The sequence below is a fragment of the Ictidomys tridecemlineatus genome, chromosome 1 (genome assembly GCF_052094955.1).
Source record: "Ictidomys tridecemlineatus isolate mIctTri1 chromosome 1, mIctTri1.hap1, whole genome shotgun sequence".
NCBI classification, from domain to species: Eukaryota; Metazoa; Chordata; class Mammalia; order Rodentia; family Sciuridae; genus Ictidomys; species Ictidomys tridecemlineatus.
The window spans coordinates 120,370,114-120,385,997 of NC_135477.1; the positions used below are offsets into that span (position 1 = coordinate 120,370,114).

General features: G+C 41.7%; 1 protein-coding gene across 4 annotated transcripts in view; it reads right to left on the minus strand.

Moving 5' to 3' along the window:
• The window catches only part of Nrg2 (neuregulin 2), a 181,505-nt gene extending 175,822 nt beyond the window's left edge, over positions 1–5,683 (minus strand). For 2 of the 4 annotated variants that reach the window (XM_078046260.1, XM_078046248.1), the window contains exon 1: positions 4,668–5,683. In XM_078046260.1, coding sequence (XP_077902386.1) covers positions 4,668–5,391 — 724 coding nt within the window. In that variant the 5' untranslated portion in view covers positions 5,392–5,683. The remainder of the gene's footprint in view (positions 1–4,667) is intronic. The other 2 variants (XM_040272232.2, XM_078046256.1) reach the window with 1 other exon arrangement.
• Positions 5,684–15,884: the final 10,201 nt, after the last annotated feature.

Sequence of the window (15,884 nt, forward strand, 5' to 3'; positions counted from 1 at the left end):
ACATTTTAGATAAATACACATTTCAAAAATGTTATCTTGTAATTGCCCTAGAGCTGGGTAGCTAAGGAAAGGGATGAGGGAGACTTTTCTCTATGTGTTCTTTTTTTTTCTTTAAAATTTTGTTTTAGTTGTAAATGGACACAATATCTTTTTTTTTTTTTTTAATGTGGTGCTGAGGATCGAACCCAGTGCTTCACACGTGCGAAGAAAGTGCTCTACCACTGAGCCATAACCCCAGGCCCTCATCATATATTCTTATTTACTTTCTGAATTTTGAGCCATATAACGAAAAATGTAAATACATTTTTATTAAAAAGATCAAATGGGGGCTGGGGTTGTAGCTCAGTGGTAGAGTGCTTTCCTGCCCAGGTGAGGCACTGGGTTGGATCCTTAAGCACCCCATGAAAATAAGTAAATAAAATAAAGGTATCGTTTCCATCTACAACTAAAAAAATAAATAAGCTTATAGTTATTAGGAAATAAAATTAAAATATTTAGATAACAGAGGTGAGGAGGAAGCACGCTTGCTTTGATTGGAGGCCACAAGAAAGTTAGTCCCCTAGACTGTCAATACAATATCCTCCCTAGATCTCAATTAGGTTGTTCTTCAGACTAATAGTTGTTTTATTTTTGTTTAAATTTGGGGGAAGAGGAATGATAATCTGTCTCTCTGTCCCCCAATTAAGTAGATCTTCTCTAATAAGACCTTTATTCTTACTGTTCAAATCCCATTAACTCTAACCAGCACAATGATTAAGCATATTGTGGTTATTCTAGTTGATAAGGACTCCTTGGGGGTTGCGGGGGGGGGGGGGGGTTCCCATAGTGACAGGTAAAGACTATCATCAAACTCAGCTTTTCAGCCCAGGGCTTGGTGTCAGAGATCAGGGAGTTAAGATTGTTTTAGCTTGAATCTAGAGGCTTTCTTTTTGAATGTCTCTTGACTTCATTCATTCAAACAGCACTCAGGGAAAGTCCTATAAGCAAGACACAGTACCAAACAGGGAGGGTTGGGAGGGGAGTCAGGACAGAGAATCCCTTAAAGATAAGATATTGTTCCTGCCCCCAAAATCGCATTCTGCAGAGGAAAGCAACTATGACAAGAAATGATGACATTAGGATGACCATTCAACCCCACAATCTATAACCAAGTCTTGTCCTCACCACTAGGACTGGTCAGTTTCTAATCTAGTTTCATTTTCCCATCTTCAAGCTGAAGCACAGCTGGGTTTCCAGCTGGCTGGGGAAGAAAAGATTCTTTAAATAAATGGCATTTTAAAAATATGCAGTCGCTTTTGCTATACTGAATTTTGTGAACCACCTTCCTCTAATATATAATTCTGGGTGCCAAATTAATTTAGAACTCTCTTAAAGGGCTGGGGATTGTAGGTCAGTGGTGGAATGCTTGCCTAGCATGTACAAAGTCCTGAATTCAATGTATAGTACAGCAAAATAATAACAACAATAGTAATACAAATAAAACTATTCTAAAGAATATAAAGTCTCCAAGAAATACACCTTGTTCATGTTTAACAACAAAATACACTATACTCTGGAAAATAGCAAATGAGAAAGTCCCTGTGGAAGAAATGTTCTTTTTTTTTATTGCTAACTATTGCATTTACTCAATAAGGAAAGAGCTTAAAAACATGTTTATAAGAAAGCAACAAGATGGGGTGTAATTATACCAAAATACATGCAACCATCTTTGAAAATGCAAGATTATTTGCAGAACTGGATTCTTTTATAGCATGTCAAAGAGTTGCTAATCCCTGCAAGGCCATCTAACTCCATTTCTTCTCCTTTTCACTGAATGCACAGAAAACACCTCCATGTATGCAATCCTCTAGAAGTGCAAAGATTTTATTCAACTCTTTACCACCAGAGGTAGTATTTTTGGATAAATGATACACATGAGAACTGTAAAAATGCCCCTCTGCATAGGTGATGATATTTATCATTTGACAGTATATTGTCAATGCAGCAAGACCCCCACCTACCATTGTCCACCTTAGTTCACAGACTTAAAGTCAACATTTCACAGTTGAAATCAGCCATATAGGAGGACCATTTAAAAGATGTGCAATGTGACCCCACATTGATGCTACTGAGGCATTGCCAACTTTTAAGCACATATACCTCTTGGAATCCAGACACACTCAGAGCAGGAACTGGCTAAACAAAGTAACAATTCAACCTCAGTTGCTCAATATAACAGCCACAACGACAGTTTCCAAGTGCCAGTTTCCCTATTTTGCAACGGGCAAATCTGCTCCAAGGAGAAAATGTTCCCAGTGACCCTGTGGCCCAGAGGGCTTTCTTTAGAATAGAAAACAGAAAATGAATTTGTTAGCTATTTCCTGCTGAACATAAGGAAGGTGTTGTGGTTAGATAGGATGAGTTTGTTTCCTTATTTAATTATACTATAACAGTACCTGTTTTCTTTAACCACATGGTAGAAAATAAGAAAATGTAGTTAATATTCTTTTGTCATCACCAATGCCACAAGTCTCCTCTCACAAACAGGCCTTTTACTTTCTAATCCGCTTACGTAAAACACCCCAAACTGACTCCCTATTCACTATGAATTCAAAGCAAAATTTTTTGCATTCTAAAACATTACTGCCATACACATTCCTGCTCCTCTATAATTTATGATGTGTGAGGGCCTTCCCTTTACCAGTGATTGCAATCCTAAATTTATCTTTCTGAGAACTATACTACACATGCTATTTTAATAATATAACTAAAAGCAGACTATATTTCTGACCCTTATCTCTTTCATGATCTCTGCATTCAGTGGTTAAACTATTAAATGTTCACTAAAACCAACAAGGTATAACTGATAAGGCATATTGTGTTGGGAGGAGAAAGGAAGAGATGGGAACAAGGGGACAGAGAAGCCTACTACTCTATGGGGATATCTGACAATGACTGTCAGGTCCTCAGTGGCCCAGACTAGAGATCATGTGAAGATGTGCACTTTGCCTATCAGGAATAATTCAACAAAACCCCAAACAGAAGCTGTCCTTGAACAAGGTTCAGTAAATGTTTTTACTGTCTATTTCCTACTGCACAATACAGTTCCACAGATTCCCAAGGGATCTCAGACAAAATACTTAATAGAATAAAAAATTAGAAATTCTTAACTGGTCTCAACTTGTCATCATAAAATATTTAGGAACATAAAACCAACATTAAAAAACAGTCAACAATATTCCTTAGAATAATGTCAGCACCATAAACTGCTGTTATCTCTGAAGTTTTTTCTCTCCTTATTAAGACACTGCCAAGATTCTTCTCATTAAAGTGATCGCAGTTTAACATAGTGCCTAGATATACTCCCACAACTAAACTCCTAAAATTTGCCTCTTGAAGGTGCGGGGGAGGGAAGCTTCCAAAAGTCAAAGGCATTAATCTAGAAAGAAGAGAGCAGCAAAACTTCCAATGAGCTGTTACACATATTTTGCTACTCAAGGCTATCTACACTAACCAGATTCAATTGGTAAACTGGTAAACATACCAACTTCTCTAAGAATCCAGGTCATCTATGGAAATTCAGTGGTTATACAGTCCAGAGTCACAACAAATGCCACAGATTCAGCCTAAGAACAAAATGAAACCCCAATATGAATAAGCACAGGACAGGCTGACAGAATACTCCAATGAAGGGACAATTCAGTTTAAATATCTTACTGAGAAGTAAGTACTGGATTCAGGGACAAAAAGAAAAAGCTCGTAAATTGACATTTCTTTGACTTCCATTCTCGGCTTCAGGGATCTCCAGATTCAGTGATTTGATTCAAATCACCTGCATTCTTGTGCAGCACCCAACATCATGAAGATAAGAGATGCAGTGGATACATCCGGCCAGGAAGATGTCAAAGCTGAATTTACAGCATTCAGCAGAAGTAAGTTACTCTATTTCATCATCATCATCATCCAAAGCTCTAGTAAGATCCTCCAAAAACCGCTTAAAGGGGTGTCTGCTAGCGGTCCTGGAGGTTTGCTGTGCTACCCGCTCGGCAAAGACAGGCAATCACCATAGAGGGGGAGAAAAGGAGCCACATGGAGGACGGAAAACAGTAGCAGAAAAAGTCCAACTCTGCCTGCGCCAGCGGTGTGGATGGCAGAGCAGTGAGCCCCAGGAGAGGAAGGAGGGGGCGGGGGATCATTCCCTAGGAGAACTTGTAAGCGGAGGCCTTTACAGCCTGAGAGTCTGCCCAGCTGATCCTGCAGACCCTGCCAGCCTGGGCAAGGCAGGCCCTTGGGAGCAGAGCGGGCGAGGCCTCGGAGGGTCACTCCTGACTCACTGAGCCTCAGGCCAGCACAGCCCGGACCTTTTCGTGTTTCTCCTTCCGCTACTGGGCTATGATGGCAGCTTTCCAGCTCCACATGCCATACATCAGCCGCAGATCCCAGCTGGCACAGGCCGGAGCCTCCCCCCAGCCCCCCGACCCTGGCACACTTTTGAGCCTGATCCTACTTCTCCTCAACCTCAACCCCCTCACCCACCCATGCCAGGCGCCCTGCCCAGGAGTGGCCCCACCCCCTCCAGCGGCCGGACGCTGCCAGGCCTGGGCACCTGCAGCACCTCCCCTCCCCACCCCCATTCTCCATCACCTCTTCCCTCCCCCCTTCTCCAGCAGAGGGAGGGGGCAACTCACCGCAGTCAGTGCACAGGATCTTGCCCACCTCTTTCTTGAGGTTTTTGCTGTTGGTGTCAAGGGGGGCAAAGGCCGTCTTAAAGACTAAGGGCTGCTCCGTGGGCTCCAGGAAAAAGATGTAGCGCTGGTTCCTTTCGAGAGGCGCACAGGAGCCCACGCTGATCACCTGCTCGCGCTGCAGCCCCCCACTCCGGAGCGGCCACTTGTCCAGCACCTTCACGAGCGCTACCCGACCCGTGGCGGGCGGCTCGCGGGTGCTGTTTGAGCTGGAGCCGCCAGCCGGAGCCAGTCCCTGTACCTTGCCCTCCACCACTACGGGTGCCTTGTATGCCTGGTCCTGCACAGACTTGAGGCTGGGCGAGTAGCAGGCGAGCGACACACCGAAGAGCAGCATGGAGAAGCCGGGGGCCGGGTCGCGCCTCATGCCGCCGGCGGCTGCGACTCGCGAGCGGGCGGTGGCTCTCTGGGCTGCGGGGCTGCGGGGCTGCGGCTGTTGCTGCGGCCGCGGCTCTGGGGGCGCAGCGGGACGGGAGATGCTGCTGCTGCGGCGGCGGCGGCTGCTGCTGCTGCTGTCGCTCTCGCTGCTGCTGCTGCTCCTCTCGCTGCTGCTGCTGCTGCTGCTGCTGCTGCTGCTGCTGCTGCTGCTGCTGTTGTCGCTGTAGATGCTGCACCGAGCCTTCTCCAGTGGCGGCGGCGGCAGCGCTGAGCAGCAAACCTGCCGCATCTGGCCAGGCCATTTGGGGGGCTCCGCCGCTCAGCCGCCGCCGCCTTGGGAGGGGAAACAGAGCCCGCTGGAAAACCGGAAACAGCGTAATGTTAGCGCCCCGTAGCCCTCCACCCGCAGCCCGGGGAGGTGGCCCAGCTAGGGCAGGGGGCAGGCGGCAAGCGGGCCGCGATGCGCAGCCAGGCGCAGCGCAGCGCTCCCTCCCTGCGCGCCAGGACTTGGAGGAGGATGCGGAGGATGGGACGCCCGCCCACTTGCTCTCTCGCGCCCCCTCTACCCCCGGACCGAGTGGGGAGCGCGGCTTCTGCAGGGAAAGCTTGGGACTGCACTGCTTTAGTGCCCGCCTTCAACCCGCAGGGGCACGGGAGGAATCGTGTGCCACCCTATGATTTTGGGATTTATCGGCATGACAGTGGGGGTAATGCGTGAGGAGAGGATGGAAAAGAGATAGTGGCTTCTGACAGCATCTTTTGAACATGGGAGTAGGACACAGGGCATTTCCCCTGCCTTTGGCCATTGGCTGTAAGAATCAGGGAGGTTGCCACGAGTCAGGATAGTGCGCCGTCCTCTCATCTCCTGAGCTGTCCCCTTCCCTAGGAGGACCCTGGAAGTGGGCCCTTATACGAGCCCACGTGCTCGGCCCTGCCACCGCCTGGTGAGTGCTGGATATTCGAGTTGAGGCGGGGAAGGATCCCAGCCCCATCGTTTTGTAAAGGGTTGGGGCTGCCAGGAGTCTTGTCTCAACATTAAGGACGCTTAATCAGATGTGGCTGTTGGAAGAGGGTAGTTTCCAAAACTCCGGGCTTTCTCCAGGAGTCAGGAAGAATTAAGCTGCACACTACACAACCCCATTTTTTTAAGCAGCTCCCCAAGGGAGATGGGTGTCCCTTGGGAGTCTCTGTCAGGACCAGAGACTGATCCACAAAAACTGTTTCTTTATAAAAGTCTGGTGCTTACAAGAGGCAGAAGAGTTTGCTCCACTGGAATCAGTGTCTTATTTAAAAAAAAAAAAAAAATATATATATATATATATATATATATATATATATATATATATATATATCTCCATAATCTTTCCTTCTATTAATGAAGGTCCAGGAAAGGTTTACTAACCAGCTTTTACTCTCAAGGATGTTGAGCTCAGGAATGCTAGTGAGGTCTTTGAGAACTTCATCCCTGTATGGGCCTCCCAGGAAACTGGCCTAAGGATGTCTGACTTAGTCTAGGACAGCTATTCTGGAAAAAGAGTGCTAGACCTTTTCTCCTATCTATCTTAAGAGATGAACTATATATCCCAAACCAATAGAGTTATTTCTCCCACCTGACTCCAATTTCCCTATAATTCTTAATGACCATCCAATCCATTCCAACAAGTCTGTTAGTCTCATCTTTTATCCCTCAACCAAGCAATCACCAATTTTTAAAAAAATCTTAAATTTATATACGTCCCCTCCAACTCTGCTTAAGACCAAGTTGTCATCTGTCACCTGGACAACTGTAAATCCACACCTTTTGCCTCATCACCCAGCTCTAATCCGACCACTGCCTAAGTGATACTTCTGAAATAAAATTATTTCTTTCAGCAAGGCTCTTTGGGGGGCTCCTTTTACTTAGCCAGTTCCATCTCCTGAGAACCTACCCCTATGCTGAAATCCTCAGCATACTGTGCTGTTTCTTGGTGTGCTTCTGCATGTGGTATCTTGTGTTCACCTTGTCTTGTATCACCTCCATCTTGTCTAACTGGAAAATATTGTTTCCCCAAGACCCAGCTCAGCATTATACCTCATTCCCCTTCCTAAATATCCACCATCACTCCCATCACCATGCATAGCCATGATGGAATTAATCCCTTTCTCCTCTCTGTTATATGTATATGCCTCATACATATTACTATTATGCTATTGACCCATACAGTACTTCAAACAGCTGTTAATAGGTCTGAATCTCACATCAAACCAAGCACCTTAATGTCAAGAATTATGTTCTCTGAGTGTTTGGATCCCTACTACAACCAAAACAGTACTGCAATAGATTAAGAGTCAGCAAAACTTTAGTGAAAAGAGGGTGAGATAACTGAAGGTTAGCATTCTCAGAGCATCAAGCCAACCTTGATGGTCTTTTCACTGAACCCCTTTCAATTTTTATAGAACACAGATATCAAATCATAAGATATTGCTATAAGGAGGCTGGCTAACTCCACCTTCTCATTTTTTCAATGAAAAACAAAGTGCTAGAGAAGAAAAGGGATTTAAGATCACACACAGCTAAGACTGTATCAATCTTCTGTTTCGGAGGCAAAAGAAGCAGAGAGTTTGTGCTCTGGAGTCAAGCATAGCTGGGTTTCAACCGATTCCATAACTTACTAACTTTTGGATTTATGGGAGTCTATTTACTCTTTAGGTCTTATTTCTTCACCAGATAAATAGAGAAAATAATAGGGTCTGCCTTACAAAGCTGATTTTTGCTCATTATATACTTATTCAATAAATACTCAACCCATGGCATCTCTGTGCCAAGAACCAAGGCACCATCCTTGTTGCTGGGTCTACTGTGGTGAGACAAACTACACTGTCCCTGCTCTCAAAGCTCCTGCTCTAGTTGGGGAGGCAACAGTAAACAACTAGGCAAATAGGTAACTAATTGCTTATAGTGATGAGTATTCTGAAGGAAATAAACAGGACGAAATGATAGGGAATAATGGAAAAGGGAGAGGGAGGTCAACCTGGATAAAGGAAGGCTTCTTTGAGAAGATAACGTTTAAACTGATACTGGAAGAATGAAAAGGATGTGGATTACAGGAGATAATATGCATAACATGCTTAGAACAATACCTGGCACAGAGTAGGGGCCAAAATTAACTGACATTTAAGTTATATTAAAATATTATTGATATTTGAATTATACCAGCAGTTCCCAATCACAAGGTTGAGAATCTCTAAGTAATATGCAGTTATTGTACACTAGGATCTTCTGTGTATTCAAAAATGTGGCTGGGGGGCTGAAGAAATAAGTCAGTGGTAAAGTGTTCACCTAGCAGTTGTGAAACCCTGGGTTCACTCCACAAGAAAAAAAAATGGGGCTTCATGTAGTGGTGCACCTCTGTAATTCCAATCACTCTGAAGGCTGAGGCAAGAGGATCACAAGTTGGAGGCCAGCCTTAGCAGTTTAGCAAGATCCTTAGCAAGTTAATGAAACCCTTTCTGAAAATAAAAAATAAAAGGACTGGGGGATGTGGCTGATAGTTAGAGCATTTTTGTAGCATGTGACAAACCCTGCTCCCAATAGTAAAAATAGATTCCTTGATTAATTAAAAAATAGATTCCTTGATTAGTAAAAATATATATTCAAAGGGCTCAGTGTGGAGTGCATGCTGAGCATGTGTAAAATCCTAGGTTCAATCCCTGCTACCATGGCAAAAAGGAAAAAAATCTCTTTTTTTTTAACACATCCATTTTAAAGAATATCAAGACATGTTTAAGTGAAAAAAACAAGGTGAAGAAGAGTGAAGAGTGGTAAGACATGCTACCATGTTGTCTTGTTAAAAAAAAAAAAAGATAAATATGTGGATTGCAGATACAGCTCAATAGCAGAGCATTTGCCTAGTATGAATGAGGCCCTGGGTTTGTTCTTCAGCACCACTACCAAGGGGATGTGGGGGTAAAGATTTGTAGTATATAAATTACCTTTGAAAGTATATAGCAGAAATTGAGACAGTAGTTGATTTGGGGTAAGGGCCGTGTGTGATTAAAAGTCTGGGTGCAAGAATACTTCCACAGTATTCCATTTTCTATCTTGTGAATTATGTATTAATTCCATGTGCTATCTATTTAAAAATATTTTTTTAAAGAGAGGACACTTCATTGAATTTTTATCAGGTATTTTCACAATCAAAGGCTACTTAAAGCAGAACTATTATTAAATGGGAGTGCTTGAGGTTTTTTTTAACCTTTAAATGAGATTATTCTGCTAAAAAGTGTTGAGAATTATTTCTCCATAATTATAACTGTTAGAGAAAGCCTTAGAATGCAAAGGTAAGCTGGCACAGTGGCACACAAGGCAGGAGGATCTCAAGTTCAAGGTCAGCCTTAGCAATTTAGCAAGGCCCTAAGCAACTTAGTGAGAACCTATCTAAAAAAAAAAAGCAAGTTCCAAATCTTAACAGTCTACTAAATTTCCTCCCAGAAAATGAGGCAGAGTCTTCTAAAGTGAAAAAATGCAATGCATCTGTCCAAATTTCTTCAATGTGTGTTATTATGAGGATAAACTTCCAGAATTAACCTCTGCCATTTAGTATAGAAGAGCAGGGTATTTGGTGTTAGAAGATAGCCAATTCCATACTGATCTTTTCCCAGAGTTCAAAAGTGAATTAGTCTTAGAAAATAAGACCTGATATTCTGAGCCTCCTGATTCTGCATCATAATTGAATAATTGATAATAAAACTAATAATAGCTGCCATTTTTAATGGCTTATTTCGTATTGGAAACTTCATGTTCATTATTTTTATCCCTCAAAATTTTTGCATTTTACAACTAAAAAGACTTTTAGAAATTTAATAACTTGCCCAAGTGATGGGAGGAGTTGGAACTCTCAATTGCCCATTGCTGAAGCACCTACTTCATGCACACTACCACCAGGTCTTTCTGGGTGACAGGCATTCTCTAAGCCTCACTTTCCTTGTCATCTGGAAGGTCTCTAATCTCTCCAAACTACTTCCACACATATCATACTATTTGAAATTCATAACCCTGGAGAGCAAGTAGTATAAACATCATCTTAGAAAACAGTGAGGGAAATGGAGATACGAAGAGAATCTAAGTGACTTTCTAAAGATCACAAAGCTACAGATAATGTTTTTGCCAAGATTTACCACAGACTGAAGCTCACACTTTTGAACAAAGCCACAAGAAGACATGGAAGCCAGTCCTATTCACTACACCATGGCTAACCACAAGATTGTGGGGGGGAAAAAACTCAACTGGTTTATGGTAGCAGTGGGCTGTGTCACTATATAATAATCACTAAGAACAAAAACAGAAGTAGACAGAATGGTATAGACATTCTGAATTCAAGATAGAACACCCACATGAAAAACTTGGCTTCTCTCAGATCCCTCCCACACAAGATGGGCTTCTTCCAGCTTCAGCCAGTCTTTAGCAGGCCAGAAAGGACCACTGATCCAGGTTACACGACCTACTACTTCCAGGAGAACTGGCCAGGCAAGGAGATATGTATGGCCTGCAGCTGGTCATGAAGTCTCACAAATCAAGCCAAACACCTTGCAGGACAGTCTCACTTTCTAAATAAAGATGTTTTATAAACTTCTTTTTTTTTTTTTCTCCTTTTGAGATCTGTTTTCTAAATTTGGCTTCCAGAGTCACTTTCAGGTTCTGTGTGGTTAATTTCTTTTCCTCCAAGGATTTTCAAATAAGGGACTAAGTTGAAAACAGATATTGAGCATCAGAATTTTAGCACTGGGAAGGACTTCAGCCTCAAAAAGTAGCCCAATGCACTCCTTTGGCAGAAGACATGGAGACTATGGCAATGTATTGATTGGTTCAAGGTCACATAAGTTAATGGCAGGAACAGCTTCAAAACCCTGATTCCTCGCCTGGTGCTCTTTTGTCTACTTTTCAAAATCCTCCATCTACTCCTAGTGGCCTGTGAGTCACTTTGCCTTTCTAAGCCTTAGTTTTCTCCCCCAATAAAATTGGAATAATAATATATGGACCTCTGAGGAGTTTGGGAGAATGCAGTGAGATAATTCATGTAGAATGCTTCACATACTACCTACTAACTGGCTACAAGCGAAGGCAATGGAGTCCAATTGCCTGCATTGAATTCCAGCTCTGCTGCTTGCTTAATTGACATTTTGGCCTAGTTACCTAACTTCTGTTTCCTCAACTGTAAAATGGATAAAATAATAATATTTCCTACCTCATTAAATTTGTTGTAGATCTTAAATTTAAAAATATATTTTGGGCTAGGGGTGTAGCTCAGTGGTAGAGAGCTTGCCTAGCATGAGAGAGGCCCTAGGGGGGTCAATCCCCAGCACTGAAAAACAAAATTTTAAAAAATAATAATAATAGTAATGTATCACCCACTTAGAAAAATGCTCAGCAGGTTAGCCATTATCAGTCTGACTGTAATAACCACCTTTCTTATTTTATGTAGCCACACTTTGCCCAAAATCCAGCAATTTTTAAAGCAGCCATTGTTATATGTTTTGGACATATGCTAAAATTTTTAGAGCCTGATGTTCTGCTTTTTAAAAAAAAAAAAAAAAAAAGTAACATTGTAGGTAGTCCCAGCTCCCAATCAAGAGAGATCATGATTCAATAATTTATAGTCTAGGGCTGTGTTCTGAGTCTAGAGACTCTACTCCCTGGTTGCTGAAAAGGGCAGCAGACCCTCTGTCTGAGTTGCTCCATCTGGGATAATAATACTTTTCTTTGCACAGTGCTTTGAGACCTTTGGATGAAAAGTGCTATGTGAGCACAAATTATTATCTCTTTTCCAGGTATCACTTTTAGATTCAAATCTAGAAGTTCCCTAAAATAGACCACAGCAGAAGTACATTGTGGACACAGATGTATCTATCTTGTATTATCGCAATCAGATAATACACTTATTCTTGACACCATCATTAGTTTTCTTTTGCATGTGGTAGCATATCTAATTTGAATTGGTAAAAATGGGTTATCCTCAGGATGGATGTTTTTGCTGTTTAACTTTCAAAGAGTCTGCAACTCCCCACACACTCTGTTTTCCTGATTTGTGTATTTGGATTTCTCTCCTGAGGTCAACAGGAACTCTGAGGTTCATTCAACTCTGGGGGCGTGAAGCAGGACAAGAAGAAATGATTCTCATATTCCCAAATCCTCGGGCTAGTGAACATTTGAATATCACATTCTACCATGTTTCTAACTTGTAATTTTTAGTGTGTGCTCATTCTTTTTCATTTTGTTCCTAGCTATTTCCTATATCATCTGAGGTCAGTAATTTTAAGACTTTACCTTTCTTGAGTTTTCCTTACAATTCATAAATGTATTCATTCTGACCACGAAAAAAAAAGCACTTATTGAAAATCTACTACGCATAGCACTGACCCAGATGCTAAAGAAGTAATAGCCTTGGTTTCCGTTACAGCTAAAATCTAGGCAAAATTAGTCAGGTGAACTTTATCTATTAAGCCAGCATCTGCCCTGGCTTTCCCCAACATGTTACACCTGCGTGCTCGCACACACACACACACACCCACAGACCCACACACACCACACATACATACCCCTTTCTCCTTGGTTGTCACTCCTCTCCTTTGCCTCTCAGAGGCTCAGGGTCCCACTGCTCTCTCAGCTCTCCCATGTCTAAGGGCAGAGAGAGCAGACTCTACAAATGGTAAGTCCTCAATATTTGCTGATAGGTCAAACTCAGTCACACTAAGATATTAATAATATCTGTTAGGGCCAAATGCAGTAATGCCTAAATTCCATATATATATATATCAGGAATTAAAGCCAGAGGTGCTTAACCTCTGAGCCACATCCTCAACACTTTTTTATATTTTATTTAGAGACAGAGTCTCACTGAGTTGCTTAGGGCAATATATATATATACATACACACACACACACACATACATATGTATATAAAAGAAATTTTTGGAGCAGATATATGGAGCAGAGAATATAATAGTAGAAGAGTGGAACCAAAGAGACCAGTTATAAAGCTATTATAGTAGACTAGGTAAGAAAGGACAGAGGCTTCGACTTGGTAGAAGCAGTGCTGGTGAAGAAAAATTGTTGAAATTCAAGATATAATTTGAAGGTGAAATGAACAGGACTTGCTGGATGATTAGAAGTGGTTGAGGAAAATAGAATAATCAAGGATGACTCAAATTTGGGTTTGAGCAACTGGACAGATGGTGGCAACATTGATTGAGATGGGAGATTCAGTGAGTAATATAATATGACTAGAGGAAATTGAAAATTCCATTTATGACACATTATTAATAATAAGATGCCTGTTAGACATGCAAATGGAAATTCAAATACTGGTTGGGTTGAAGTCTGAACTTCAAATGAGAGGTCATAGTTAGAGATTTAAATTTGGTAGTCAACATATACCTGGTATTTAAAGCTATGGAAGTAGATAAGATGATGAAAAGAGAAGGTTGATAGAGATGACCATCTAGAACAGTACTACTCAACAAAAATGTGTGCAAGACACACATGTGAGCTACATGTGTAATTTTAGATTTTTTAGTAGCCACATTAAAAAGTTAAAATATAAAACAGTAGAGATCAATTTAATAACCCAACACATCAGAAATGTTACTATCTCAACATGTACTCACATAAAAATTATTGAGATATTCAACATTCTTTCTTTCACACTAATCCTTTGAAATCCAAAACATATTTTATACTTACAGCATATCTCATTTCATGCTGGCTGCATTTCAAGGGTCAATAGCCACATGTGGATGGTGCGAGCCTAGAACTTAGCCAACAGCTAGAGGTTGAATAGAGGAGGAGGAGGTGGGAAAGGAGAAGCCAAGAGAGGAAAGTTATTTATAAAAGGGACTTCAACTGTGTCCAGTGTTTATAAGTGACTGAGAAAGATGAGAAGTTCAGCAACGTGGAGGTCACTGATGACCTTGACTGGAACTGTTTCAGAGGAGTGATGGCTTCCTGGACAGAAGCCAGAATGGAATCAGTGAAAGGTAAGAAAGTGGTGACAAGCAATAAAAACAACTTTTCCAAAAAGGTTTTGCTGTGCAGAAGAAGAGAAATGACGCCATGATGGGGGCAGGGATGCAGGGTCAAGGAGGATGCTCACTAAAATAGGAGATGCTAGAGCACACTTGTATGGCAATGGGAAAGTCCCAATGGGAAGGAAAAAACTGTCATGGGGGAAAGAAGGTAATTAAAGAAGGGAAGCCCTTCTGAACACAGGAGAGATGGGCTCAAAGCACCAAGAGAGGAGCTGGTCTTGAGAGGAAAAATGATTCTCTGATTAAAATAGGAAGAGAAAGAATGTGTGATAGAGTACTGGGGAAGCACTGTTCTGGATGGTCATCTAGCTCTGGGTAACAGGAATCTTCATGTTAACACAGGGCAGAAACCCAAATGGAGAGGAAAAAAATAAGATGCCTAATGGAGAAATACAAACTGAAAAAGGAAAGGTAGTGTGGATTTGGCAGGGGGAAGATGGGAGACTGTATTCTTTTTCTCTTCTCTCTTTAAAAAATTTCCATTTGATTAGTATAAGAGAAGATGATACTTATTCAATTTCTGAAATATTGGTGTTCATTCACCAAGGTACCCCATTTCTCTGGATCGAGCTACCTAAGAAACCAATTTAGTGATTACAAGTTGTTTGCTGATCAGAGTCTTAGAGAAAAGGGAATGAATAATCTTAAAGTCATTTCATTCTAGTCATTAAAAAGCCTGATGAAGTCTCTCTCATATGTAGAATACGGCATATACGTGGTCATATTCAGAGTCTTGCTCTCCTCAACCATGTTGAAGTAAAATAAATGAAACCTTATAATCCAATTTGTGTGACAAGCTACCCGAGGCTTATTTAATCTTATACATATTTGATAGTCTGGGCCTATCTCATGCCTTTAAGAAATTTCAAAGACCACTCCAGGGGAAATATATCAGGCAGGGTCCCAAGCAGGAAATGGTACTCCACCCAAAATAGTTTACTGAAATAATTTATTAAAGGGACTACTTATAAAGATGTGACAGAATTAAAGGAAACAAAAGGTATGTAAAAGCACTCAGGGATTAGCAAGAGTGGTGTAACCTTCTATTCCCTAGACATGCAGGGACAAGATGAAGAAAGTGTCACCAGATCCCAAAAAATGCTGGAGTCATGTACCAGAGGCTGCTGGGCAGTTACTGCAAGAACATGGCACCGATGTAGGGAGGAAGAGTGGGAAAGAAGCATCCTGATCTTTCTTTCTTCCTCCTACCTTCCTGCCTACCTTCTGATGAATCCAGTGGAGGCCAGGTGGGAAGAACATGGTGCAGTCCATAGAGGTTAGGGCTCCTGTGTTTGGGGGCAGGACTGGGGAAGATGGAAAGTTAATATGGTGGGTAGGAATCAGGGGCAACCAGAGTATAACTAACACAGGAAGATAAGATATCCTTACACAAAACAATTAAAGAAGAACTAAATACCAATGTCAACTATGGACTACATATTAAGCACTAAATGCTGGATAGAGATGAGAAAAGGGGTGAGGGAAAGCTAACTCACAATAAGACTACAGTAACTCTTAGCTTTCATTCATCCTTCTTACTACACTAGAGATTGCAAAGGCAAGAGATAGAGATAGATTGTTTTGTGAGTTTTTTTTTAAAAAAGAAAAACTTTTATTTTCCCATTATTATTAGGAGGCAAAAAAAAATCCTAATTGTAGAAAGAGCTCTTTGACTTTTTGAATAAGTATCCTGGGCAGATTTTCATCTCCAATGATCTTC